General features: G+C 58.1%; 2 protein-coding genes across 3 annotated transcripts in view; both read right to left on the bottom strand.

Annotated features, from left to right (window-relative positions):
• Positions 1-246: 246 nt before the first annotated feature.
• NXPH4 (neurexophilin 4) lies at positions 247-8669 on the bottom strand. The gene is made up of 2 exons (XM_003790552.3): positions 8613-8669; positions 247-1239 (listed from the first exon to the last, which is right to left on the bottom strand). Exons 1-2 carry the CDS (start codon positions 8667-8669, stop codon positions 373-375), a joined length of 924 nt encoding a protein of 307 aa, XP_003790600.1. The 3' UTR covers positions 247-372.
• Positions 8670-12171: 3502 nt separating this feature from the next.
• LRP1 (LDL receptor related protein 1) overlaps positions 12172-23839 on the bottom strand; it is an 81435-nt gene continuing 69767 nt past the window's right edge. For both annotated transcript variants that reach the window (XM_003790547.3, XM_023513603.1), the window contains exons 64-89: positions 23662-23778; positions 23366-23485; positions 22897-23019; positions 22674-22799; positions 22229-22345; positions 21450-21556; positions 21220-21352; positions 20194-20313; positions 19938-20060; positions 19447-19587; positions 19215-19349; positions 19018-19137; positions 18062-18330; positions 17327-17505; positions 16662-16768; positions 16299-16415; positions 15722-15898; positions 15435-15575; positions 15136-15309; positions 14703-14864; positions 14156-14330; positions 13922-14023; positions 13704-13768; positions 13501-13591; positions 13258-13402; positions 12172-13112 (exon numbers count right to left, since the gene is read on the bottom strand). In XM_003790547.3, the coding sequence (XP_003790595.1) occupies positions 12972-13112; positions 13258-13402; positions 13501-13591; positions 13704-13768; positions 13922-14023; positions 14156-14330; positions 14703-14864; positions 15136-15309; positions 15435-15575; positions 15722-15898; positions 16299-16415; positions 16662-16768; positions 17327-17505; positions 18062-18330; positions 19018-19137; positions 19215-19349; positions 19447-19587; positions 19938-20060; positions 20194-20313; positions 21220-21352; positions 21450-21556; positions 22229-22345; positions 22674-22799; positions 22897-23019; positions 23366-23485; positions 23662-23778 (3527 nt within the window). In that variant the 3' untranslated portion in view covers positions 12172-12971. The remainder of the gene's footprint in view (positions 13113-13257; positions 13403-13500; positions 13592-13703; positions 13769-13921; positions 14024-14155; positions 14331-14702; positions 14865-15135; positions 15310-15434; positions 15576-15721; positions 15899-16298; positions 16416-16661; positions 16769-17326; positions 17506-18061; positions 18331-19017; positions 19138-19214; positions 19350-19446; positions 19588-19937; positions 20061-20193; positions 20314-21219; positions 21353-21449; positions 21557-22228; positions 22346-22673; positions 22800-22896; positions 23020-23365; positions 23486-23661; positions 23779-23839) is intronic.

Genomic DNA, 23839 nt, shown 5'->3' with positions numbered 1-23839 from the left:
GTAAGAAAATCTGGGTGGGATGAGGGTGCCAGGCCAGGCATTATTAAAGCTGTGGGGAAAAGGGAGTACCCAGCCCAGCGCCAGAGCCAGCAGGGGACCCAATGTGGACCTAGGGAACTCAGGAACCAGTTTGGGCTGCCTATCTTGGGGTGGCGTTCTTACCGCTCCACTCTGGGGTATATGGGAGGGGCCACCCCAGCCAAGTGGGCACTGCATATAAAGAAAAGAGGAGTCACACTGGCTAATGGTCCTCCTACCCCAGAGAGGAAAATGTGGAAGAGACCAAAGGAGCAGAGGGATACAGGAAGGGGGCCCACCCAGCCAGGCCAGGATTTGGCGAGAGGCTCATGACTGGGGCTGGGGAGGAGGACGCTATCCAAAGTAGGGGTGCTCGCTCTGGAAGTTATAGTCTGGACAAACCTTCTGCACCAGTTTGTAGTCAAAGCTGAGAAAGGAGACGAAGATACAGATGACTTTGAAGGGCTTGGCACAGAGCCAGGCAGCCTGGCTCTGCGTGTGCTCTGTGAAGCACACTTGCGATGGGTCATACAGGCACGGGCGGTGCTTGCGCGCGCGATTCGTTTTCTCATACTCCACATGGCAATTAAAAGCACGCGACTCTTTGGGCCCAGGCACTCCCAGCGCACCCCCCAGTGGCCCTGCCAGTGCGCCCCCAAGGGTGCCCCCCAGCCCTGGCCCAGCCGCTGCGGCCATCCCCAGTGGGGGCCCTAGTCCAGGAAGTACCCCCTCCAGGGCCAGCGTAGACTGCAGTGGATGAGGGGCAGGCCCGGGCAGCCAGACGCCCCCGAACTCTACACGCTTGGAAGGTGGCACGATGCTGACAGTGAGGTTGCCCAGGCTGGACGAGTTGTGGCGGAAGTACACACTGAAAGTACCGTTCACATGATCCACGATCTTGCCCGTCACCAGCAGCGAGAACTTAAGGGTGTGCACCCGAAAGTAGAAGTCCCCCCAGCCGAAGATTTTTTTGGCTCGGGCCGCTTTGATCGACGGCTTCCTCTTGCTACGCTGCGTGGGTAGCGCCCCGGCTGCCCCTGCCCGGGTCAGCGCCTCCGTGTGGTTGGCCGGCCAAGCCCAGCTCCAGGCGCGGGCGGCGCCCATGCCGTCCGGAGACTTCGGGGCTGCGAGCTGCTGGCCTGAGACGCCCACTCCCGCCGGTGCAGGGCGCAGCTCCAGATACTGTGACCTTCCGGACTCTGGTATCTGGGCACTCACGGCCTGTGCACGAAGAGGAGGAAAGAAAGATACTGGAGTTGTCCCTGACCATCTCGCCAGGGCCCTATTTATGCGGGTCCCTTCTGTCCTCTAGGACACCAGATAGAATCCCCCAGTCAGCTGCAGGGGGTTCAGGGAGTACACAGTAGGCCTGCAGCCTTTCCAGGCTATGTGGTGCTGGACAGGTAATTTCGTCTATCTGGGCCTTCGTTTCACATCTGCAAAATGATGCTGAGACTGCTTCGGTGCTCACAGAGCCCCACTGAGGACCAAAAAGCCCAAGTCAGTGTGAATGCCAGTAGGGAGTGGAATCTGGACCTCAACTTGGTGTCCCCTAGCCTGGCTCCAGTTGGTTCCCAATAATAGGCCAGGGAGGAGCTGGAGTGAAGCAAGGGATGCCATAGCCACATCAACATCCATCAGTAAAAAAGAGGTAGGAAGATCTCTCTGTGGCTCTACTGAGACCCCACTCGGGTTTCCCAATTAGCCTTGGGTCTCAGCGACTAGCCTTGGGGAGGCTGGAAATTGGCTGAGTTGAGGCAGAGAATCCAGATGCTCCCTCTGCGTCCGCACTGCTCCAGCTAGGGTCAATGTCACTTGGTTAGCTTTCCCAGGGCTCCTGGGCTAGAGAAGCCACTTGCTTGCACCCACCCACCTCAGTGTGTCTCAGGTGGCAGCTGATCTGGAAGACAGCAAGGTGCAACCAAGGACAAGATGGATTGAGAGGGAGGAGCAGCAAGGCCAGGCCCAGGCCATCAATTATCCTAGGGTGGGAGGTGGGGGGGCCAAGAGTGAAGGAGACGGGGAGAGTGAGAGGAAGAAATATGGAGATGCCTGCGCGAAGCAGGAGGAGAAGGAGCTGAGCGTGTCAGAGTGTGTCAGTCAGCCTATGCTAGCCTATTGGCGCTGTGTCGTGTGGCCCTGACTGCATGCGGGTCCTGGAGTGGGTGTGTTTGTTAGTCTGTGATGGTTGTGTTGTGCCTGTCTACCTAGAGTGGTTCCATGCATGTCTGCCTGAGCGGCTAGCTAGTACTTGTCTCAGTCTGTGGTGGTTGTGTGTGGCTATGTCTGTCAGTCTGAGGAGGCTGTGTGCATGTGTGTCTGCCTGCCATGGTGCTGCGCGTTTGGGGTGGCTGTGTATGTGTGCCTGGATTGGCTGTGTGTCTCTGTGTGTCGATTCGAGGGAGGCTGTATCATGCTGTGGCAGTTGCTGTGTCTGTGTGACTGGCCTGGCTGGGTTGGCTGTCTGTGTATAGTGGTCTGAGGGTAGCTGTGTGTGATTGTTTGGAGGTGTCACTTTTCCTGTGTAAGCTCCTATCATCCTTGTCTCTATGCCAAGCTCTTTCTAACGGGATTGTATGCACAGTGATACAAGTGTGGTCTCATTGGGTTTCCATGGAGTGTGTGTGTCAACTGTATATGAATGGCCCCTCAGGGAGTTTCCCACCCTGGCCTGCAGGCTGAGTTTTGGGTAGGTAAGGTAAGGAGGCCCAGCAGCACAGGTGTCCCCTCTGTTTGCATACACACCCGTGTATACACACTGTGTCCACAGGGGCAAGAATGGCAGAGCCAAGCTGCCGGGCTAGAATCTCCATCGCCTTGTCCTGGTCCCTGCAGCGCTGCAATTCCCAGGTTATTAATGCTGCCGCCACCCGCTAGTCATACATATTTATCGCCCCCTCATTCCTCCTCCCATCCATCCCTCCTCCCAGCCCAGGTGAGGGGGGTGGCAAGAGTGATTGACTCAGACAGACAAGCTTGAGCTGTTAGCTAAGCACCCAGAAGGTGGGCCTGAGAGGGGCTGGGAGAAGGGGTCCCAGGCTATAGGGGAGGGAGAAGAGGTCCTAGAAGGTGCTTTTGGGGGAGGGAGTAAGGCTTCCTAGGAAGGCTGAAGGAAGAGTGGAGTCATTTGAACTATGACCTCTTAATCTCACCCTTCTGGACCCAACCGCTGCCCTTTCCTAGGGAGCTCAGCCATCTAAGTTCCCTGTAGCCTGATGTTATAACCCTAAATACCTCTAAGCCACCTCCTCCCAGCACATCCCAGCACCCCTATGACCTGCACCCAGTCAAAACCTGGCCAGGGCTGGTTTACTCCAGTGACTCCTACAAGGCAGGGACTGGGTAGGGGATGAGTGTCAAGATGGCAGGGAGAGGGATCCCCCCCACCTCTGATGCCAGGAAATTACTGTCTCTGCTTCTCTGATCCTGGCAAATCCCCTGGCTTTGGGCACTTCCACCCACCCATGGCCACCTTGAGACAGCCAAGATAAAAGAGAAGAGTTGGGGGCGGGGGCAGCTGATGGACCTGTGGGGGAGTTTGGACAGGGAAAGATGAGAGCTTGAGAGGAAACGAGCCGAGAAATGGGAACATGAAATAAAATAAAATAAAATCCTCCCTCTGGCTTTCTTGATCGCTCACACTCTCTCTTTCTTGCTCTCTCTCTTTCACTGCTTTTCCATCTCTCTCTCCCCACTCATCTCTCAGTCTCTTCCCTCACTCTGTCTCTCTAATTTCCTCCTTCCTGATCTGTTCTTCTCCCTGTTTCTGGTTGTGGTTCTCTCCCTCCGTCCTTCAGGTCTCTTTCCTGAGGTGGGGGTGGTGAGAGGAAGGCAAGGTACTAAGGGAGCTCCTCTTTGCCCAGAGCTCTGTCCCCACTATGGCTGAGGGTGGGGCAGGGTGTTGTCTGGGGAGGAGTCCCCCTCACTCCAGAGATGGTTTAAATAAGCTAATTGGGCGCGGTGACATTTGCAGAGGGGAGAGGCTAGCACAGCTGTCTGTTGGCTGGCGGTGCAGGGGGTGGAGGTGTGCAGCAACTGGGGGTGTTCAGCCGGCTCCTCCAGGCCCCAGTCGCTGGGCAGGAGGTGCCAGGAGCACTTTGCCCCCAAGGCACTGGGCCCACGCACCTGAGGCCATTTCTTGTACCAACTCCACTGGTGGGAGGGAGTAAGCTCTTTTGGGATGGGACTGCTGGGAATGGGGGGAGGATCAGGCTGCCGGCCCCCCAGCCAGCCGCATTGCAGGGTGCACCTCCTGCAGGCCTCCAGACTGGTCCTTGCTTCTCTCCTGACGCTTGAGTCAGGTGGGGCACTCCTAGGATTCAGCCAGGAGGGGACAGCACCCTGTGGTCGGAAAAGGAACAGTCCAGGCTGGGGTTGGGGAGGGGGAGAAAATAGCACACTGAGCCCCTGCACTTAGAAAGAGGCAGGGGCACTGCAGCCAGGTAGGCTGGAGTCTGGCTGGGAGCCAGGGATGGAGATGTGGGTGAGGACAGAGGTAGGGTGAACAGGACAAGCTGAGGTGAGGATTGGGACAGAGATGGAGGGGGACTGGGATTGGGGACTGGCAGTCACAGATGAGGGGTGCAGGAATGAGTGTCAATGAGGATAAGCATGGGGATGGGGATAATCAGCAATGGTGGGCAGGCAATTGGCAGAGACAGGGTATGGATGGGATAGGGACCAGAGGAATGAAGGTGGACTGCAGAATGGATGGGAACACAAATGGGGAAAGGGATAGTGGGAGAGGGATAGGCTTTGGGGCCAGGCAGAAATGAGGATGAAACAGACAGGTAGATGGGGATGGAGACAGATTGGGGCAGAAGAGAAATGGGGGACGGGGATGATTATTAGGCAGAAACAGGGATAGATGCAGAGAGATGGGGATGGGAGACGCAAGTGGGGACTGGAATGGGAAATAGGGGACAAGGAAAGAGCAGACCTGAGCAGAAACAGGCCCCGAGGACAGGTATGGGAGAAAAGGCAGAGGAAAGGCAGAAGACCAGGCAAGATCAGTCTGTGAGAGGGGGCCAGGCCAGTGTAAGCAAGATATGTCCTTCCAGACCCTACTACAGTGTGGGGGAGATGGCTGGTGGGGTGGGCTCTGCCCTTGGGCCGGCTGCCCCCTCCCCCTCAGCCCTTCTTCTCTCACAGCCTGCTGCGCAAGGCTCACCGTTATCTGAATTTTTATTTTATTTTATTTTATTTTATTTCCCTGCTTCCTAGAGCCGGCGCGGTCCCGGGGGAACGGCCGCCCCCCGCCCCCCGCCCCGCGCCTCACTTTATTATTGCAATAAATGTGCCTATAAAGGCGCCGGCTCGGGGCGCGGTGAGGGGGGGCCCCGCAGAGCGCGGATGTAATTTCCCGAAGCCGGAGCCGGAGGGGGAGTGGGCGGGGTGGAGGTGGAGGAGGAGCAGCGGGGGAGAGGGGAAGACTCGCCAATTTCCAGCGCTCAAGGCAGCGCTCCCTGATCCCATCCCAACCCGCAGCTGGTTCCCACCCCACCCCCGTCCTCAGACGACCCCCTGCACCTGAGCCCCCAGAATTCCTTTGTGACCCTGCCCCCTATCTGTTGCCCTGTCCCCTGGTGGATCCCACCCAGCAGAGCTGATGAGGGCCTGTCTGAAGTCCCCGCTGCCTGGTTAATTATTCCATCTCTGACCCCTGTGAGGCCCCCTCCACTTACCTGCTTGCTTTCCACTTTTATCTCACCCCTCTCCAATTACTCCATCCCAGACCCCACTGACCTCTCTTTGCCCACTGACCTCCCTTGTTTCTGTCCTTATTACCTCACCTCTTCCCCAGTCATCCCTCCCGGACCTATAGCTCCTCAACCCATGACACTCCTTTCCAAGTTCTTTCTAAAGGTGCCCCTCCTATTCAGAATGTGGGGCTTCCTCTGTAGGCTGTGGCCCAAGGGAGCTGTCACAGCAGCCTTCTCCCCTGTGCCCCTGACCCAGCTGCAGCCCCTGATTACCCCCAAATCCCCACCAGCAGCTGTGGGTCCTAGCCCAGGCTGTGCGTGCCTAAGTGGCCCAGCCAGGGATTAACTGGGGGGCTAGAGGAAGAGTATAGGCAGGAGGAATGGTTGGATGAGGGGCTGGTAGAAGAGCTCAGAGAGACTTGCTCGGGCCTAATCCTTTCCTAAGGTGGGATAGAGCTGGAAGGTCCCACAGGGCCCCGCCCCTGCCCTCCCCCAGCTAATTAGTAATTAGTGATTAGTGATTAGTGACTATTGATCGCCTGCTGCTTCTCACAGTAGGCAGATGCTTTGGCAAGGGGTGGGAGAGACTGAGACAGAGAGGGAAAGGAGTCCTGGACTGTATTAGAAAGATCCTGAAGAATCCCTGGCAGAGGCCAGAACCCCAAGGGCAATGGAAGCCAGGAGTCCCAGGCCCTAAGAGGAGACCAGAGGTATAGAGCACAGCGGAAGCAGAGTGAGAACTGGAGGAAGGGCTAATGGGCAGGATGGGAGAAGGCAGGGTTGTTATCTTTTGGTATTTAGCTTTTCCAAAGAGCTACCCTCTGAACTGTTCCCCACTTGCCTCTTACCCAGGGCCAGCCCCACTTTTGTCAGCCACTCCTGACACTGGCACCATGACGTGTGAGCATGTACACACACAAACACCACACTGAGATGCACACACACATGCTGAGGCTCACAATCCCTTACTATACTCAAGTGCACTTAAAACCACAAGCACACAGAAACACGCTCACAAAGCCTAAAGACTCACACAGAGACAACACACATGTCCCAGCACACTGATGCATCAGAGACTCTGAGGCACACACATGTGCACACACTGTACTCACAAGTGCACACAGGCAGACACAGTATTTCCATACACAAACATTTCTCTACATACACTTCTCTAAGGACCATTACACATACTCACACCCGCAGTGTGTACACACACACAACACAGTTCTCACATGCACAGAGCTGGACTGAATGGCAGATCTCTCCCCACTGACTCCTGCACACAGCTGTGGCTCTCACACGCCTCGGATAAACTCCATCCTCAGCTCTCTCTCCCTCAGGTCTCCACCAGATGTTTCATTCCCCTTCAGGGGGCAAAGGAAATTAAACCAGATCTGTCCACAGGGGAGTTTATTTGACAGGGAGAGTAGAGAGGAGGTGGGAAGAAGTGAGGGGCTGGGAATGCTGTCGCTACCACCTCTTGGCCCCAGCCCTCCATACACTGTGTGAGTGGGGGGGTGAGGCATAGACACCCCCCCCCGCAGTCCTCTAAGGGCAGAGCTGTCCAAAAGGGCAGCAAGTCCAAAAGAAGCTCCTGCCAGCAGAAGCAGTTTTAATGGAGGGGGCTCTTCTGCCCACCTTCCAGCCCCTCAAGGTCACAAAGTGGGTCTGGGAGAGCTAGGGAGTGCAATCACTGGCTGCACTAGGGCAGCCCCCACCCTGCTGGAGTTGCTGAGTGCACCCTGTCTGAGCAGGTGGGGTCCAAGTGTGGGGTGGGGAGAGAATTATACCTCTTCCAGACCCTAGAGGGGCTGGGGCTGGGGTTCAGGGAGTGAGGGTTTAGGGAGCCACCTGCCTGCTCCCAAATTAGATAGGTCCAGTTAGGGTGCAGAGAACAGGAAAGCATTGGGCAGAGGAGGCTGATGGAAGGGGAGGTGACCCAGGACTTAGGTCCCCACCATGGGCACACACCCAGGAACTTGCACTCACCCACGCAAAACCACAGTACCACACCACACACCAGTGTATACATGCACCTTAGCCCCAGGACTGGACATCGAGCCCGCTTCCCTGGACACACATGCACACAGGTGCACACACGCACCCACACGATCACACCAGCACATATGCGCGCACCACGTACATGGGCTGAAGCCTCTGAGTCAGGAGGGAGGCAGATCAAGCCAGGGCCCCGTTGGCCTCTCCATCCCCGCCCAGAAGCCTCCGGGAAAGAGGCATGGGAGGTGGGGTGGAGGCTGGGAGGGATGAGAGGAAAGAGTCCCCATCCAGACAGCACCCCCAGTTCAGCTGGGCGCGAGAGGGGAGAGGGGGTGTGTCTGTGAGGTTGTGCAGGGGAGATGCTGTCTCCGTGGGAAATGCGATGGAGACTGTAGCCAAGTTCCCGGTGTCTGTGTGAGTCCGCGAGTGCTCGGGCCGTGTGTGCTCAGAACACAGAGCCCACCGGCATTGTGGCAAGTGCGGAGAAGAGAGACGGGAAGGCTGGGGTGGAGGGGTGGAAGGACGGACAGACAGTGAGGAAGGCAAGCGAGGTTGGCGCGGAAAGCCGGCAAGCCTGACACCCTGCTGGCTTGTCTGTTTGTCTCGCACTCCTGCTCTGTCTGGCGCACTCACGGGTCGGGCTTCGTCCCCTCCCCCGCCGCGCTTGAAGCCAGATCTGAGCGGGGCCTCCACCCGGCTCCCCCTCCAACCCTCAGCCAACTTGCGCCGGGAGAGTGCCAGTCCTGAATCCGGCGGTCTGTCTGTCTGCGTCCCCCACGCCGCGTAAAGTTGGGACGCTTGGAGCTGGGGGCTGGGCTGGCTCCTGGAGCCCCTAGCACTCTGGGACCTTAGCGTCCTGGACCCCGCGCTGGGGCCACAGCCCTGCCTCCTTACCTTCCTAAGGAGCCACGGGCCGAAGAGCAAGAGGAGCCATTCCGGGAGCAGCCGCATCTTCCCGGGAGGCTGAGCGGGGCAGGCGGGGCGGGTCCCGGGGCAGGCGGGTGCGGGCCTAGGGCGCGGGCTCGGGCGGGCGCGGGGCGGCTGCTGAGCGGCGGAGCGGGCGGCGCGGAGCCGGCGCTGGGGGCGGGGCGCGGGCGGGGGAGAAAGTTGGTCTGACTCCGCGGGGGGGGCGGGGCTCCGCGTAGCTCCAATCCCGGCCGCGCCCCGCGCGCCCCCTCCCGCCCAGCTGGGGGCACCGAAGGTGACTTTCACCCGACACGCCCCAGACACGCCCCTGGCCCAGGTGCGAAGCCAGAGGGTTAAGGGGCTCAGGGACCGCGTACCCGAGAGCCCCTGTCTGAGCGCGGATGGGGAACAGGGCAGGGCGTGGGGCTGAGGCTCTGGGACCGCGCGCCCCAAGTGGGGTCACAGCGGGCCAGGAGTCCAGCCAGGCTTGGTGGCGCAGCAGGACCAGGGTCCCTCGGTGTTCTGGGGCCCCTTCTAAGCTCCGGGCCAAGGTGGGTCCAGGGCAGGAGCAGGGCTGGGGCCAAGGTGAGGGCGGGCTGGGCCTCGGGCGGCTGCCGACGAGCGAAGCTGACGGGGATGGATGGGCGCCCCGCGGCTCTTTCGGCCCGGAGATGAGAATCATTGATCACGGACGGAAACCCCATCACTTCTGTCAATAGGGCTGACAAACGGCGCCCTCCGCCCCTGCCCGCGACCTACGGCATCCCAGTGGTCTCAGGACCCCTGGGCTAGACTGCCAGTCACCTTTGCCCTTGCCCCCCTCCCCACCGCCGCCCCCGCCCAGCTCCCCGCGCAGCCCAGCACGCCCTTGCTGCATGGGGGCTGGGCAGGAAGTCCCCCTTCGTGCCGCTTGTCCAGCTTTTTAGCGCAGTGTCTATCCCTTTTCTCACACTGTCCCATCTTTCACCATCAGCTCTTCTGGATCCTTGTCCCTTTCTCTGTCTGTCTCTGTCCTTGCCTCTGTCCCCAGCCCCAGTCCTGTCTCTGTCCATCCTCTTCTCTGTTTCTTCATCGGCTCTCTCCCCTCCCCTCTCTTTCTCTCTCCCCTGCCCGGAGCGTTCAGCTGTCAGCTGTTGCTATGCACTGAGGCTATGGCTGAGGTTGTGGTATGACCCACACCTAGACAGCAGAGGTAGGGACAAGTAAAGAGACAGAGACAGGCATATACCCCAGTCATCATCTCCCCCTACCCAGGCACGCATGCAGATGCATTTACAGGGACAGGCCACCTGGAATAGGTGAGCACACACACAACAAAATGCACACACAGACGAGTGCACACCGACAGGCCCACCAACACACACAGATGGACACAGTTTCTACACAGAAGAGCACACAGTGACAGACAAATGCACACTTGCACCAAGAGGCAAGCACACCCAGAGGGGTACTCGGAGAGAGCCCCTCCTACCTTGGCAGAGATGGATACACACACTGAGACACACATAGGTACATGCTAGCACTGGCAGTCCAAAAGACAAGCAGAGACACATACAAAGAAACAGACAGACAGCTATGGGATGTGACAGACACACAAAAGAGAGCTAGAGAAAGAAAAGGGGTACTGAGGGGATGAGGCAGACACAGAGACATGGGGGAGACAGAAACAGACTAGGAGAGGAGTGAGGCAGGAAGGGGCAGAAGTGTCCAGGATCAAGGCTGGATGGCTCCAACTAGAATCCCAAGCCCTAGGCCCAAGCCCAAGGGCTAATTTAGCAATGGATGGGGACAGTGGCACCCAAGCTAGAGTGCCCAGGACAGAAGCTCATCATTAAAGTCCTGATTTTCTGGAGACCCACCCTGCTGCATCTCTCCTTCTTTTGCTAAGGTCTCTCTCCAGTTACTCACACATTCCCACCCACCCCCCCACTACTCCCTGTCTCTGGGTCTTGGCCTCTGCCCCTGTATTGCTCCATCTCTGTATCTCTGTCTTTCATTCTGCTCTGTCCCTAGTTCTGCCCTTTCTCTTTTCCATTTCTGTCCTAGGCTCCTTTTTGCCTTGCAGGGTGGAGAGTTTGGGAGGTGGCAGTCCTAGAGGGCAGAGAGAGGGTGCTGACTCTCTCAGCACCCTTGGAAGGGGTTTGCCTTCCAAGCTGCAGATGGGGGTTTGTCACTTTGCCCAGGATCTTGAGGTGACAGGCAGCGAATCGGTGGTTCCCTGGGGGCACCAGATGCATGGCTGGCAGAGGGAAGGGTGGGACTGGAGGTGCTGGGGAGCAGGGAGGCTCTGGGGGGATATGGGAAGCAGAAGGGCAAGGGTGGAGGGGGTGTGGCAAATAGCCTGAGGGGAGGAAGTGAGGCTGGGCTGGATCCCCACCCCCTTCCTCTTCCTCCCTCCCCCTGGAAGGTACATCATTAGTGTGTGTTGTGGGGGGCTGTGCTGAGCTTCAGGGTAAGCTACGTAGAAGCGCGGACGCCACCTGGTGACCAGAAGGGGGCACAAGCCTCCCACTTAACAATTAACAAGGACAACCCTTTTCCCCAGCAGAGTTGCTCCCAGCACGGCCCTTGGGCCCCTGGGGAGCTGCAAAGGCAAAGGCAGAGGAGGATCTTGGAGTTGGCTTGGAGGATAAGGTTGGAGATGGGATCTCAGGGTTAAGCAGGAAGGGGAGGGCTCTTGTTTCTGTAGGTGCCTAGGCCCACAGCTTCCTCAAAGCAGGAGGATGCTAGGGAGGAACACCCCTGAGAGATTGAACAGATGAGGGGGTGAATGAAGGGCAGTGGCCCTTTTGGAGCTGCAGACATATACAGCCATCCTTTCTGAGTGAGGCTCCAACCCTTTCAATCCTAGACTGTGTGAAGCTGTGTGACGTTCTGCAGGAAGTTCCTCTCTCTGGGAAGGGGTTGATTGAGACCTGGGACACCGTTGATTGTCTAGGTCCCTGCTTCTGCAGGGGAATGACTGAAATGATTGGTGAGCTGGATCTGTTGGTAGCCAATGGGGCCTGGCAAACTGGTCTTCCCAGCTCTGGCTTACCCTAGCACCCCCTCCCATGCCAGGTTTTACTCTTGGCATCTGATTATCTTGATGAAGTGAGATGTGGATACTTCAAGAGCAAACTAAGGCAGAGAGAAGCATATGGGACCACCTCTCTCCCCTAGAGGGAGAGAAAGCCCTCACAACCACAATGTGTGCATGTCCGTGGTGGGGGAATCATTTTTTGGGGGGATGTCCAACAGAAGTGAGGATGCAGAGAAAATCTTTGAGTTAGTGACCTGAAGCCAGAGGGAACACAAGGTCCGGAGAGGGGAAGTCACCAGCTCAAGGTCACACAGCCAGGAGAAGCAGTCCAGTGCCACCTGGTCTTCTTGCTGGCCAGCAAGATGGAGCAGGCCAGGGCTGGGAGAAGGGCACCAAAACCAGCTGCCAGGCCTCCTCCAGCACAGACAGGGCTCCCTCTAGTGGCTGAAGCAGCCCAACACCGCCCAGCTCCCAGTCTCACGCTCACAGGCAGACACAAGCAGCTTTCTTTTCTTTCTTTCTTTCTTTTTTTTTTTTTTTTTACAATTTTATTTATAACAATATCTGTGTTATTTAGTTGTAAAGGAATTCAGCAAAAATTATTAAAACGTTCATGTCCCCAAAACGGGGCTGCCCATTTGCCCTTCCTTGGTGTGCCCCACATCCCCAGGGAAGGGGAGGTTAGGGGACTTAACCAAAGAAAGTCTCCAGCCCTGGGAGCCCACAGGGAGGGCACCGGAGTTGGGGGGCTGCCAGGGAGGAGCACTGAGGATGGCTATCTCAGAGGTGCCCCCAGAGTCAGGGCTGGAGCCTTCATGGCCTCCCCCAAGAAGATTCAAAACACTCCATCCTGCCTTCCTACCTAGAGCCAAATCTTCCGGACAGAGGAGGCAAAGAATTCTCTCTCCCCCAAAATTAGCCCTCAGGGAGCTGGGAAGGGGTAAGCAGGGGGATGAGAGGAGAGAGCCTGAACAAAGTGTCTGGCACGGGAGGGGAGGCAGCACCACCAGCTCTCCCAGTGGGTGCATTTGGTGGGAAGGGAGGGGGCGGGCTCCCTTGTACCTTTTCTGCTGCAGGAGCCCCAAGAGTCCTCCCTGACCCCCTCCCTGAAGGCAGCATGGGGGGCACCGAGGAGCAGGCAGAAGAGGAAAATGGAAAGAGATAATACTGTGCTCGCTTGCTCACTCACATATAAAAAGTAATTCCTTCATTTTTACATTTATACATCTGGAAGAGCCAGGGAAGGGCTGTCTGGGGAGGGGCTCATTGAAGAACTTCTCTGGAGGGGGCAGAGGTTCTCTGGGGAAGTCCAATGGGGCAGGGCCCTATGCCAAGGGGTCCCCTATCTCGTCCTCAGGGCCCCGGCCCAAGAGTTCTCGCTTCTCGTCCGTGCTGGCCAGGGAGTGGCGGCTGCCGTGGCCCCCCATGTAGAGTGTGGCATAGACAGGGTTGGTGAAGTTGGTGGGCTGCAAGGCAATATAGGGTTCACGTGGGGCCCAGGTGCTGCCCTCTGTGGCCAAGGTTTCCCTCCCCCCACCTCCAGCCCATCATCCAACCCAACACCCTTAATCACCCTACCCACAGCCTCCTAGAGCTGCCCTCCCAGCCCACCTTGTCAGGGTCCAAGGCAAAGTCAGCATCCAGTAGGCCCCCGACATCATCAGGCTCTCCCCCTTCATACATCTTATAGGTAGGGTTCCCAATCTCCACGTTCATGGCCCCATTGGTCATCCGCTGGTGCTGGAAGCCCTTAGCCCTGGGGAGAGGTGGGAGTATAAGGGGCAGAGAGTTTGGGGGCATAAGGCTGGGGTGGTCAAATAATGGTCAGAACCTTCCAGACTCCCAGTGACTCACCCTCGAACTCGCCGCTTATACCAGAATACCACTCCAGCTACCAGGAGCAGCAGCAGCAGCAGCAGCAGAGGGATGAGGATGGAGGCCATGTCTGGAGGGAAGATGCAGGATACTGAGTCAGAGGAGCCAAGGGAAGCAGGAGGCACAAAGTCCTCCTGCTTTAGGTCCCAGCAGCCTTGCCTGTGCCACCCCCTGCCACCTACGTCCAGCCTGCTGTTGGCTGATGACCTGCTCCTCACACCGGGGTCCTGTCAAGTGGGGTGGGCACCTGTGGAGAGGAGGGGCAGAGCTGAGGAGGTATATCCTCCACAGCCACTATGGCCAGCAAGACCATATGGCCTGGGTCCCTGGTGGTCCTCCTGGTCAGGTCCAGGGAGTGGAGGGATGACCTACAAATGGATGAGGCTCAGATCCAACTCACTGGCACTCGGGCATCATCTTGCTGTTCATGCTGCAGGAACCACCATTGCTGCAGTGGCCAGCACAGGTCAGACAGCTGGGGGCCACCCGGCCATCCGTGCAGCTGCATGGAGCAATTAGAGGAGTGTCTGTGATGCTGAGCAGGTGGCAGGGCTGGGGTATAGGACTAGGGGGCATAGGTGGGGACAGGCCAGGGTCCAGGCTGTGCAGAACTGTGGCTTGGGTCCCCGCTCACTTGCAGGTGACGTCCCCACTCTGTTTGTTGACCACACAGGCTCCTTGGAGACAGCGGCTGCACTTGTTCACCTCACACCTCGGTCCCTCAAAGTAAGCAGAGCAGCGGCATTGTCGGGAGCCATCAGCAGCCATCTGGCATGTGCCAAAGTTCTCACAGTAGTTAGAGCATTGCCCTGTGGTTGGGACAGAAGAGGAAGTGCCTCAAGCTCTGGCCTCAAGAAGGTCCTCCCTAGGTTGAGAGGGCTGGGCACTAGAAGGAACCCGAGGTTCTGAGTGGCTCCATCTCCTGAGTGCTCTGGTGCCCCTATGTCACAGGTCCCTGAGCCTCCTCACAGGGTTCTACTTTTGCTGGAGTGATCATGATGCTAGGGGGCTCCCTACCCCAGGGGGCTATGCCAATACCATTGTGAGGGAACACCAGCAGTTTGGCCTGGCTCAGTGGTGTGTGGCCCCCTGCCCTGAGTGAGCCCCTGTAGGTCCCAGGTCCAGGATGACCACCACCCCACCTTCCCCCTACCTCCACCAAGCCCAGGTGGCTCACTCACGGTACTGGCAGCGGTCACCCAGGAAGCCAGGTAGGCACCGGCACTGGGGCTGGTTGCCCTGGTTGACAGTGCAGGTGCTGTTGTTGGCACAGTGCCCCGCACACACCTGCTGGGTGCATTTGGGGCCCGTGAAGCCTGTGGGGCACCGGCACGTGGGCATGCCTGGTGGGAGAGGATGTGTGAGTGGGACTGTGGCCTCAGGTCTGCCTGACCCTACCACAGAGGAACAGAACTGGAAGGACTGGGGCAGGAGACAAGGATCAGAGGGGTGGGACCCTGGTGGGATCTGGACAGGACTATGGAGAAGAGGAGGAGGTGGCATGGCGGTAAGGAGGCAGGGCAGGGCTGGGCTTGCCCAAGGGTGGGCCTAGTGGGTATGGGGCTGGGGCAGGAGTAGGGGCAGGGAGCGGTACTGGTGCCAGGAAGGGCATACCGGACGGAGAGGCAGCACAGGTGCCCCCATTGCGACAGTACTCCCAGCACTGGTCCAGCTCACACTTGTCACCCGTGTAGCGGGGCTGGCAGCGGCACTTGGGCTGCCTCCGTGCATTAAGGAAACAGCTGCCACCGTTGAAGCACTGCAGGTTGCAGGTTCCAGGCCTGGGAGCTGCAGGAAGGACTGGTGAGGGACCAAGCTGGGGAAGGGGGCAGAACGGCTTGAGGGGAGTCAGGGGCCACAAGGAGGAGGGTCCTGGGTGCAGGGTAGGACACCAGGAAGGACCCTGAGCATACCGTCTGGCGGGGGCGTTGGAGAGGGCACAGGCACACAGGTGCCATTGTCCAGCCGCTTCCCATTGGGACAGGTGCAGACAGGTCCACTGGGGCTCAGTAGACAGAGCCACTCGCACTTCTTGCGGTCACAGGGGTTGGTCACTGAGGGTATGGGAGAGAACACTAAGCAGGATACTTCCCTGATTCCTGTGGGTCCAAAATAACCCCCTTCCCAGCAGGTAGGCCACAGGGTAAGACATAAGGTCCCAGGCCAGTCCTTGCCCAGCCCAGGCTTTCCCTGTGCCCACCTTCAGGCTGCTTATGCTGATGGTATAGGACCACATCCGAGGCATGGCTCAGGCCCCCTGTCAGGTTGACCAAGGGGCTGTGTCCAAACTTGTGGATCTTGAAGACACGATTATTGATGTAGGTGACGCCATAAATATAATCCTCAAAGACATCGATGCTGAAGGGGTGACTCAGGCCTAGGAGAGGAGGTAGAGTCAGAAGGGACTTGGAGGGGCACTCAGGCCCTGGCTGCACTCTCCAGGACACTGGCACCTGTGCTTCTGGGTGCCTTAGATGCAACACGTCCAAGACCTAATGGCCCTCCACCTGTTCCTCCTCCTGACCTATTACAGACAAAAGGTCCCATCACCCTAAGACTGCTGCGGTCATGGCTCCCTTCTACTGCATCTCCACACATTTGCTAAGTTCCCACCGCCACCTATGCTGCCTCCTTGTGACTTCATTCTCATTGGCAGAACGAATGAGTGGACAAGTATGCAGGTGGGTTCAGGAGCCCAGATGGGGGGCCAGGCTGACAAAGGAAGGTGGGCCTCTGGACTCAATGGGGAGGGCTGGGAGCCAAGGTCCAGCTCTGACCTCGTTTGCTGTCAGCAGCCATGACAGGGTCTGTGCCATTGAGCCGGATGCTGCCGATGACTGAAAGCTTGGCGTCTGCCCAGTACAGTCGTTCATTGTGATAATCCACGGCCAGGCCTGGGGGTGGTGGAAGGTGGACAGCATGGTGAGGGCTCAGCCCTCTTGCCCCAGGCTGGGGTTAGAAAGCAGAAGCATCTACGGGTTTGGGCAGCTCCACCCTGTCACATGCCTCTCCCAAACAGCCTTCTGGGAAGAGCCTCCACAGACACCTGATCTGTCCCAGTCCAAGCCCCCTGTCCTTCCTAGATTTTATGTGAAATCCTTAGCAGCTGGGCTTAGGGAGCCTGCCCTGCCCCCACAAACCTGTGGGCCACTGAATGTTGTCCTGCACCAGTGTCTCCCGAAGGGTCCCGTCCATTGCTGCTGTCTCAATCTTGGGGTGGTTGCCCCAGTCTGACCAGTACATAGTGCTGGGGAGGGAGAAGGGGTGAGTATGGGGAGATCTAAGGGCCAGGGGAGGAAGAACAAGGTAGGACACCAGCTCTGGGTCTGGGAACAAGGACTGCTGGGGACTGGGAGGAAGGCAATCTGTCTTCCTACAGAGAGGAAGGAAGACAGAGATGTCAACTTCTGACCAGGTTAAGAATCTTTTAAGTTGGGCAGCACCTGTAGCTCAAAGGAGTAGGGCACTAGCCTCATATGCCGGAAGTGGCGGGTTCAAACCCAGCCCTGGCCAAAAAAAAGAATATTTTATGCTAAAACCACCATGTATTGATCTAGACACATCTGGGTGGGCAGAGCAGTTCCCCAGGGCAGAGAAGTATAGAGCAGGGCTACACTTGACATCCAGCCTACTGGAGGTCAGGTCCTCCTCAAGCGGCACAGGAAGCCTGGGTAAACACAGCATGAGGAAGGGCAGGGCAGCCTGATGCCTAGAGAGCCTGGGGAGGCCCTGCCTCAGGCTGGCCTGGGAGGGGAGGAAGAACCTATGGGAGAGGCCCCACTCATGTCTCAAGACCCTTGCTCACCCCCTTAGTGGGTCCACCACGATGGCGTGGGGCTCATCGATCATGCCTGAGATGAGTGTCTTCCTGTTCTCGCCCTTCATCTGTGCCACCTCAATCACATCCCGGCCGGAGTCAGTCCAGTACACGTTCCCAGCCACCCAGTCAATGGCGATGCCTCGTGGCATCTTCAGCCCCGAAATCTGGATGGGGGTCACAGTTTCAGGGGCAACCACCTTTTGTTTTCCCTCCATTATCTCTGCCATCACCCCCCTACCCGCTGCCAGCCTGTCCTGGCTAAAATGTCACCCCAGACTGACAGCCAGCCTCTAGCTTTAAAGAGACTCCACTGACACTCAGCTTCTGTGCCAGAGTGGGAGCTTCCACACTGTGCCTGTTAAGCCTCAGGAAAAGCCTATGGGACAGGCACTACTGCCTCATATCTGTGACAAGCACAGTGAGGCCCAAAGAGGTCAAACAGGTTGGCTAAGATTCATGGAGTGATGGCAGTGACGCTACTGCTGAGGGCCTGACTGTCCACTGTTCCCTGTGCCCTGGGCTGGTGGCAGGGCCAGCTACTGATGACTCTCACTGCTCTATCTACCTGCCATCCACACCTCAGAACCTAATTCTAACACTGCCCTTGCCCTCTGCCCAGTCTCACCCTCTGCCCCCTTCCACTGCCCTTTTCCAATTCTGCTCTGAACCATCTACTCTCTGGAGCTCTTCCACCCGATTCATGTTGGGCTGGGTGCTCACGTTGAGGTGGGTGACACCCCGGTCGATCTGTCGCCGGTGACGATTGGAAGTGGTAGGAGGTGCAGCAGGCGGCAGGCTGCGGTAGGAGATGGTGCCCGTGTGCCAGTTGGTCCAGTAGACACGGCCAGCCTTGACATGGACATCCATGGCATCGATGCGGACACTCTCATCACCCTGGAATGCCTGCTCGTAAGCCGAGTGGGGGTGTCCAGGGAATAGGCTGCGGATCTCATTGTCATCAGCAATGTACAGGACTTGGTACTCAGAGCCTGGAGGGGAAAGAGGCTGGAGCTGTGAGGTACTGGGAGGAGGTGCCTACGATGTACAGCCTGACCCAGCTCAGCCCCTTTCACACCACCAGTGTCTCCCTCCTGATAAAACCACCTGCTCTGAGTAGAGGCTGATTCTTATCCTTCTGGCCCCAGGCCCTAGACTTCCTCCTCAACTCCCCTAAAACAGGTCAGTGTAACCTCCTCTAGAAAGCTGTGCTGCCCCTCCGCCCCAGGGACCTCTGTCTCCTCACGGCCTCTGGATGGCATCACCCTGCTCTGAGCCACATACTGCCTGACATGTGCTTGGGGTGTGTGTGCGCGGTATGTGGCTGGGTTGTAAATGTGTAGGGGTGTGTGTAGGTGTTTGTGCACAGGCACGTGGAAGGGCCAGGTATCTGTCAAGGTGTGCGGGGAATGTGCAAGTGGGGCCTGCCAACGGTGTCTGAGCTCTCATTCCAGGCACAGTGATGAGAAGGCCTGTGTGTGAGCAGGAATGCTGTCCACCCTGCTCCTTCAGTGAGAAGCTCCAGGCCCGCGGCACTGTGCTGGGGAAGCTGCACCGTGGATCTGGGGTTCCGCATCTGGGCAAAGGTGTGTGGAGGAAGCATTCTGTGTTAGGTTGGCCCCACTTTATATCCTGGTGTCGCCCGGCCCCCTGTCCTTTCTCCGTGCCAGCTCCAGGACCTTCAGCTTTGCAGGTGTTGTGAGTCTTCATGAAGTTCCGAGCGCAGCTGCAAAGGTGGCCGCCCTTGGTGTTGTTGCAGAGCTGTGAGCAGGTGCCGAAGCGCAGGCACTCATTGATGTCTGGGGATTACACAGAGGGTCATGGGGAGTCCTGAGCCTGAGGTTTCTGCCCACCCCGTTTGGTCCTGCTTCCCTACCCTGGCATCCGGACTGGCCTGGCACAGTGTGGAAGCCTGGGCGGCAGGCACAGTAGGCGGCTTTCTCGGTGTGCACACAGCGGGCCTCATCTCCACAGATGCTGGCGTTGGTGGCGCAGCTGGTCAGCTTAGGGTCTGTGGGGGACACAGAGTGGATTCCCTGTGCTGAGCGACCCCAGGCCTGGCTTGGCACTCTACCCGCCCAGCGCCCACAGCAGCATGAGGCTCTCACCGATGCTGCAGCCCTCCTCGTCAGAGCCATCCCCACAGTCATCAAACATGTTGCAGCGCAGTGAGGAGGTCAGGCAGTGCTGGTTCCGGCACAGAAACTCCTTCTTGTCTTTGCAGTGTGGGGTTTGGGCCGTGGGGGGCTCTGGGGAGGGTGGGGGCTTCAGGCCCTGGGTATTCACCCCTGCCTCCTCCTCCCAGAGGTCCACATGGATATCACTGGGTCCCCACTCCTGGCTGTTTATCATGCTTACAAGGGGAGCTGGTCACACACTCAAGTTTCCAGCCCCACCTCTAAGACCTAGGGCATCATTAGGAAGCCTCCAGAACCTACCCTAAGGGCTTTCTCTCTCCCACAGAAGGGCTCTCAGGCTTTCAGCAATAGATTCTCCCCTTCCCGGCAAGTCTGCTTCCCGGATGCAGCTCCCACTTGGCCCACACTCACACCTTGTGCAGAAACCCCACTGTGGGCTCCCATCGCTGGCCCGTGCTCACCACAGTCCTCCTCATCAGTGCCATCCCCGCAGTTGTCTGTGCCATCACACTGGCGCCCGATCCACAGGCAGACGCGGTCGTTCTTGCAACGGAAGGGCCGGTTGGGAGGACACGTGAATCGCGCTGCCACCGCCAGGAGCACACAGCCAGAATTAGTCTTGGGTTGTGAGGTTGCTACCTGCCACTGGGGAGCCCCGCCCACCACCAGACCCTCCCACTCGGGAGCCCCGCCCCCAGCCTCCACCCTAAATCTCACAGCATTCCTCAGGGTTTTCGTCTGAGTTGTCCCCGCAGTCGTCCTCGCCATCGCACTTCCAAGCTAGCGGCTTGCACAAGGTGTTGTTGCACTGGAACTCGTCCAGAGGGCAGGTCCGCACTGCGCACCGGGGCAGCAACGAGGGAAGAATAAGCCACCAGCTGCAGGCCCACCTCGCTCTCCACAGGTGGGACCCAGGCTCAGAGGGCAGCGGGCCGTGCAGTTCCATGCCAGATGCAACCCTGAGCTGGGAGTGGGAGACCTTACCCACCACAGCAGAGCCGGGACATTTGCCCTCACAGCTGGGGACCCTGCTTCAAGACACACTGCTCACTCAGGGGCTACCTAGCCCAGGAGGCCCGCCAGAGGTCTCACTGCCCCAGTAAAGGAAAGTGAGCAGGACTCTGCTTCTTGGGGCAGCCACCTGCTCAGTAGGAACTTAGGGAGGTGGGGCCCAGACAGCTTGTACCTTTCTTTTCTTTCTTTCTTTTTTTTTTTAGAGACAGAGTCTCAATTTGTTGCCCTTGGTAAAGTGCCATGGCGTCACAGCTCATAGCACCCTCCAATTCTTGGGCTTAGGTGATTCTCTTGCCCCAGTTTCCTGAGTAGCTGGGACTATAGGTGCCCGCCACCTGGCTATTTTTTTGCTGCGGTTTGGCCAGGGCCAGGTTTGAACCTGCCACCCTCAGTATATGGGGCTGGCGCCCTTCTCACTGAGCCACAGGCACTGCCCAGCTTGTACCTTTCTGAGGGATTTGGGCCCCTTGACTAGGTGACACTGTACCAGGCACAGCCTGTACAGAGATGTGAACTCAGGGTCCCGGTTCTTTTTTTTTTTTTTTTTTTTAGATCAAGGCACCGATCAAAAAGGGCCCTGACCTGTGACAGTGCCTGGTGTGTGGAAAACGCTTAATAAATATCAGTCACATCAAGAGTGAATATAGAAAAGAGAATGAGTAACTGGGACATACGATGGGGTGAGGGAACAGTGGTGGGGTCCAGGGAAGCCAAGCTAAAGGGGCTCACCGCCAGTGCCACAGGCTTCCTCGTCACTGCCATCCATGCAGTCAGCATCTGCGTCACAGCGCCAACGCAGAGGGATACAGTGGCCACTCTTGCACTGGAACTGGTCCATGTCACAGCGGGGGGTGCAGTCTTTCTGTGGGCATGGGAGCAGCAGCTTGGTTAGCTCTAGGCACCCTTGGGGCCTGCCTCCTCTGGGGCCATCCCTCCTTCCTTCTGGTCTCTCTGCCCACCTCATCTGAACCATCTGCACAGTCGTGGTCCCCATCGCATTTCCAGCGCCCAGCAATGCAGCGGCCATTGGCACAGGAGAACTCACTCTCAGAGCAGGGCCGAGGGGCTGGGAAAGGACAAGGGAGAGATAGGCCCCAGGAGGGTGGGCATAGGGACTCAGCCCTTGGGACATCTCTACCCCCGGGCAGAGTGAAACTCTTGAGCCCAAGGCCTGTCCCTGTGTCCCCAAAGGCCACAGCTGACTGGCATAATGACCAAGATGCTCAATCAAACCTGGGCAGAGTCAACTGGCTGTCCTTATGGGAGTAGCTGGGCACAGAAGGTGCTCACACTTACCCCAGTGGGGACAGACACATGAGAGAGGGCACAGGTCCTTGGCCTTGCCCTTAGGACAGACTGTGTATGGGGAGGGAAGGGAGGGTAAGGAGCACTAAGACGAGCACCAGGGTTTGGGGAGGTAATGAGGGATGATGGGCAGAGGCACGGCACAGGGATGGGGCTCTGGGGCAGAGGCAGGGTGTGGTGGGAACATGGGCACATCAGAGACACCTACCTCTGCAACCCCAGGTGGACAGTGTGAAAATGGAGAGAAACATGAGATGAAGTGAAATGGCACAAACTCAAATACACAACATGGAGTGGGGTGGGGTGAGGAGGGAGGCGGCCACCTGCTCTAGCATAACCTGGTGGCAGGATAGGGTTGGGGGGTGAGGCTGCTGAGAAGGGGCCCGAGGTCTGGGCAAGGCTGTTGCTGGGCTGGGCTGGGTGGAGGACATACTGCAGCTCTCCTCGTCAGAGTTGTCCCCACAGTCGTTGTCGTAGTCGCACTGCCAGCGGCCAGGCACGCAGCGGTTGTTCTTGCAGCGAAACTGGTATGGCTCACAGGTACGCTCGTCTGGGGGCAGCATGGTGGGGGCAGATGTCAGGGAGGTCAGAGACGGGTCTGGGGCTGATGTGAGGGTCTCTAGCAAGCGTGGTCAGAACAGCTAGGGCAGGGGGGCCCAGCAGCATGTGGGGGGCACAGAGGCATTAAGGGGTGATAGGCTCTGGTGGGTGTGGAAAAGTGAGCTCCTATCAGTATTAGGCCCCCCTGTGCCAGCCCCAAAGTGGGCACAGAGCCCAATGCCAGGGCCACACTGTGACTTTGTCAGTAAGTGGCCCCAGACCTCTGCCCCTGTCCCCCAGACAGATGGCCTTTCTCATGGAGTGGGGGCTGGGCTCACCACACTCTTCCTTGGGCTCATCTGAGCCGTCCCCACAGTCGTCCTCGCCATCACATTTCCAGCGTGCAGGGATGCAGCGGCCTGAGTCCTTGCAACGGAACTCATCCACTCCGCAGGTCATCTGGGCTGCAGGGGGTGGGGCGAGGGTGAGCACCTTCCAAGAGTGTGTGGGAGCAGCAGCCACAGCTAGGGAGGGTAGGCTCCAGGGCCCTGGGCAACTCACTGCAGTTGGCAGGCTCGTCACTGCCATCTACACAGTCGTTGTCCCGGTCGCACACCCAGACTCGGGGGATGCAGCGCTTGGTGATGGAGCACTGGAACTGGTTGGGGGCACAGGTCACCTCGGCTGCAGGGTGGGCAAGAGAAGGACACTCCCTTACACCCACTATCTCAGTTCAAGATCACTATCTTTCCCCTCTTCCAAGCCCTGGCCCTGGACTTTCCACCAATTTACCGCAAACAAGGGACAGTTCATCTCCAATTTTGGTGCTTTTTGCTTTCTGAATCTATCTGTCTCTATACTAGGCACGATGACTTTATGGGCACACCAAGTTGCAGCCAGTGTTATTTATGTTGCCCATCTACACCTGGTGCAATGACTTGAGAGCCCCAGCAGGAGGGATGGGGAGGCTGCATGTCATCTGTGCTTGCTGCCTCCCACCACCCAGCCCTGCCTGCCCCTAGGTACTCACGGCAGTCCCTCTCATCTTCCCCATCTCCGCAGTTGTCCTGCCCATTGCAGCGGAAGATGCCCGGAATGCAGCGGTTGGTGTTGGTGCACTTGAACTGACTGGGCAGGCAGACGTGGATGTCTGTTGGGGAGGAGGGTAACTGAGGAGGACAGAGGACTCGGGGCAGGGAGGTGCAAGGACCCAGCCCACAGAGAAAGCGACCTTTGGCTGGAGCTTCCTTGTCCCTGAAACCTCCAAATTCTGGGGAGGTAAAAAAGCGGGGGAAAGAGGGTAGCGGTGCCTGGGCAGCCCTTTACCACAATTGGCCTCATCACTGTTGTCCTGGCAGTCATTGTCTCCATCACAGATGAAGGCAGGGTTTGTACAGATGCCGGTGGAGCACTGGAACTGTCCCGGGCGACATTTGAATTCAGCTGCCAGGAGGGAGGTTCATCATCAGAAGGGCTGGTTGGGCACAGTTAGGCCCCCTCGAGG

Source organism: Otolemur garnettii, unplaced genomic scaffold, assembly GCF_000181295.1.
Source record: "Otolemur garnettii isolate 467f Iridium unplaced genomic scaffold, OtoGar3 scaffold00043, whole genome shotgun sequence".
NCBI lineage: Eukaryota > Metazoa > Chordata > Mammalia > Primates > Galagidae > Otolemur > Otolemur garnettii.
The sequence above is the reverse complement of the archived record's forward strand: the minus strand, read 5'-3'. Positions and strand labels throughout refer to the sequence as shown.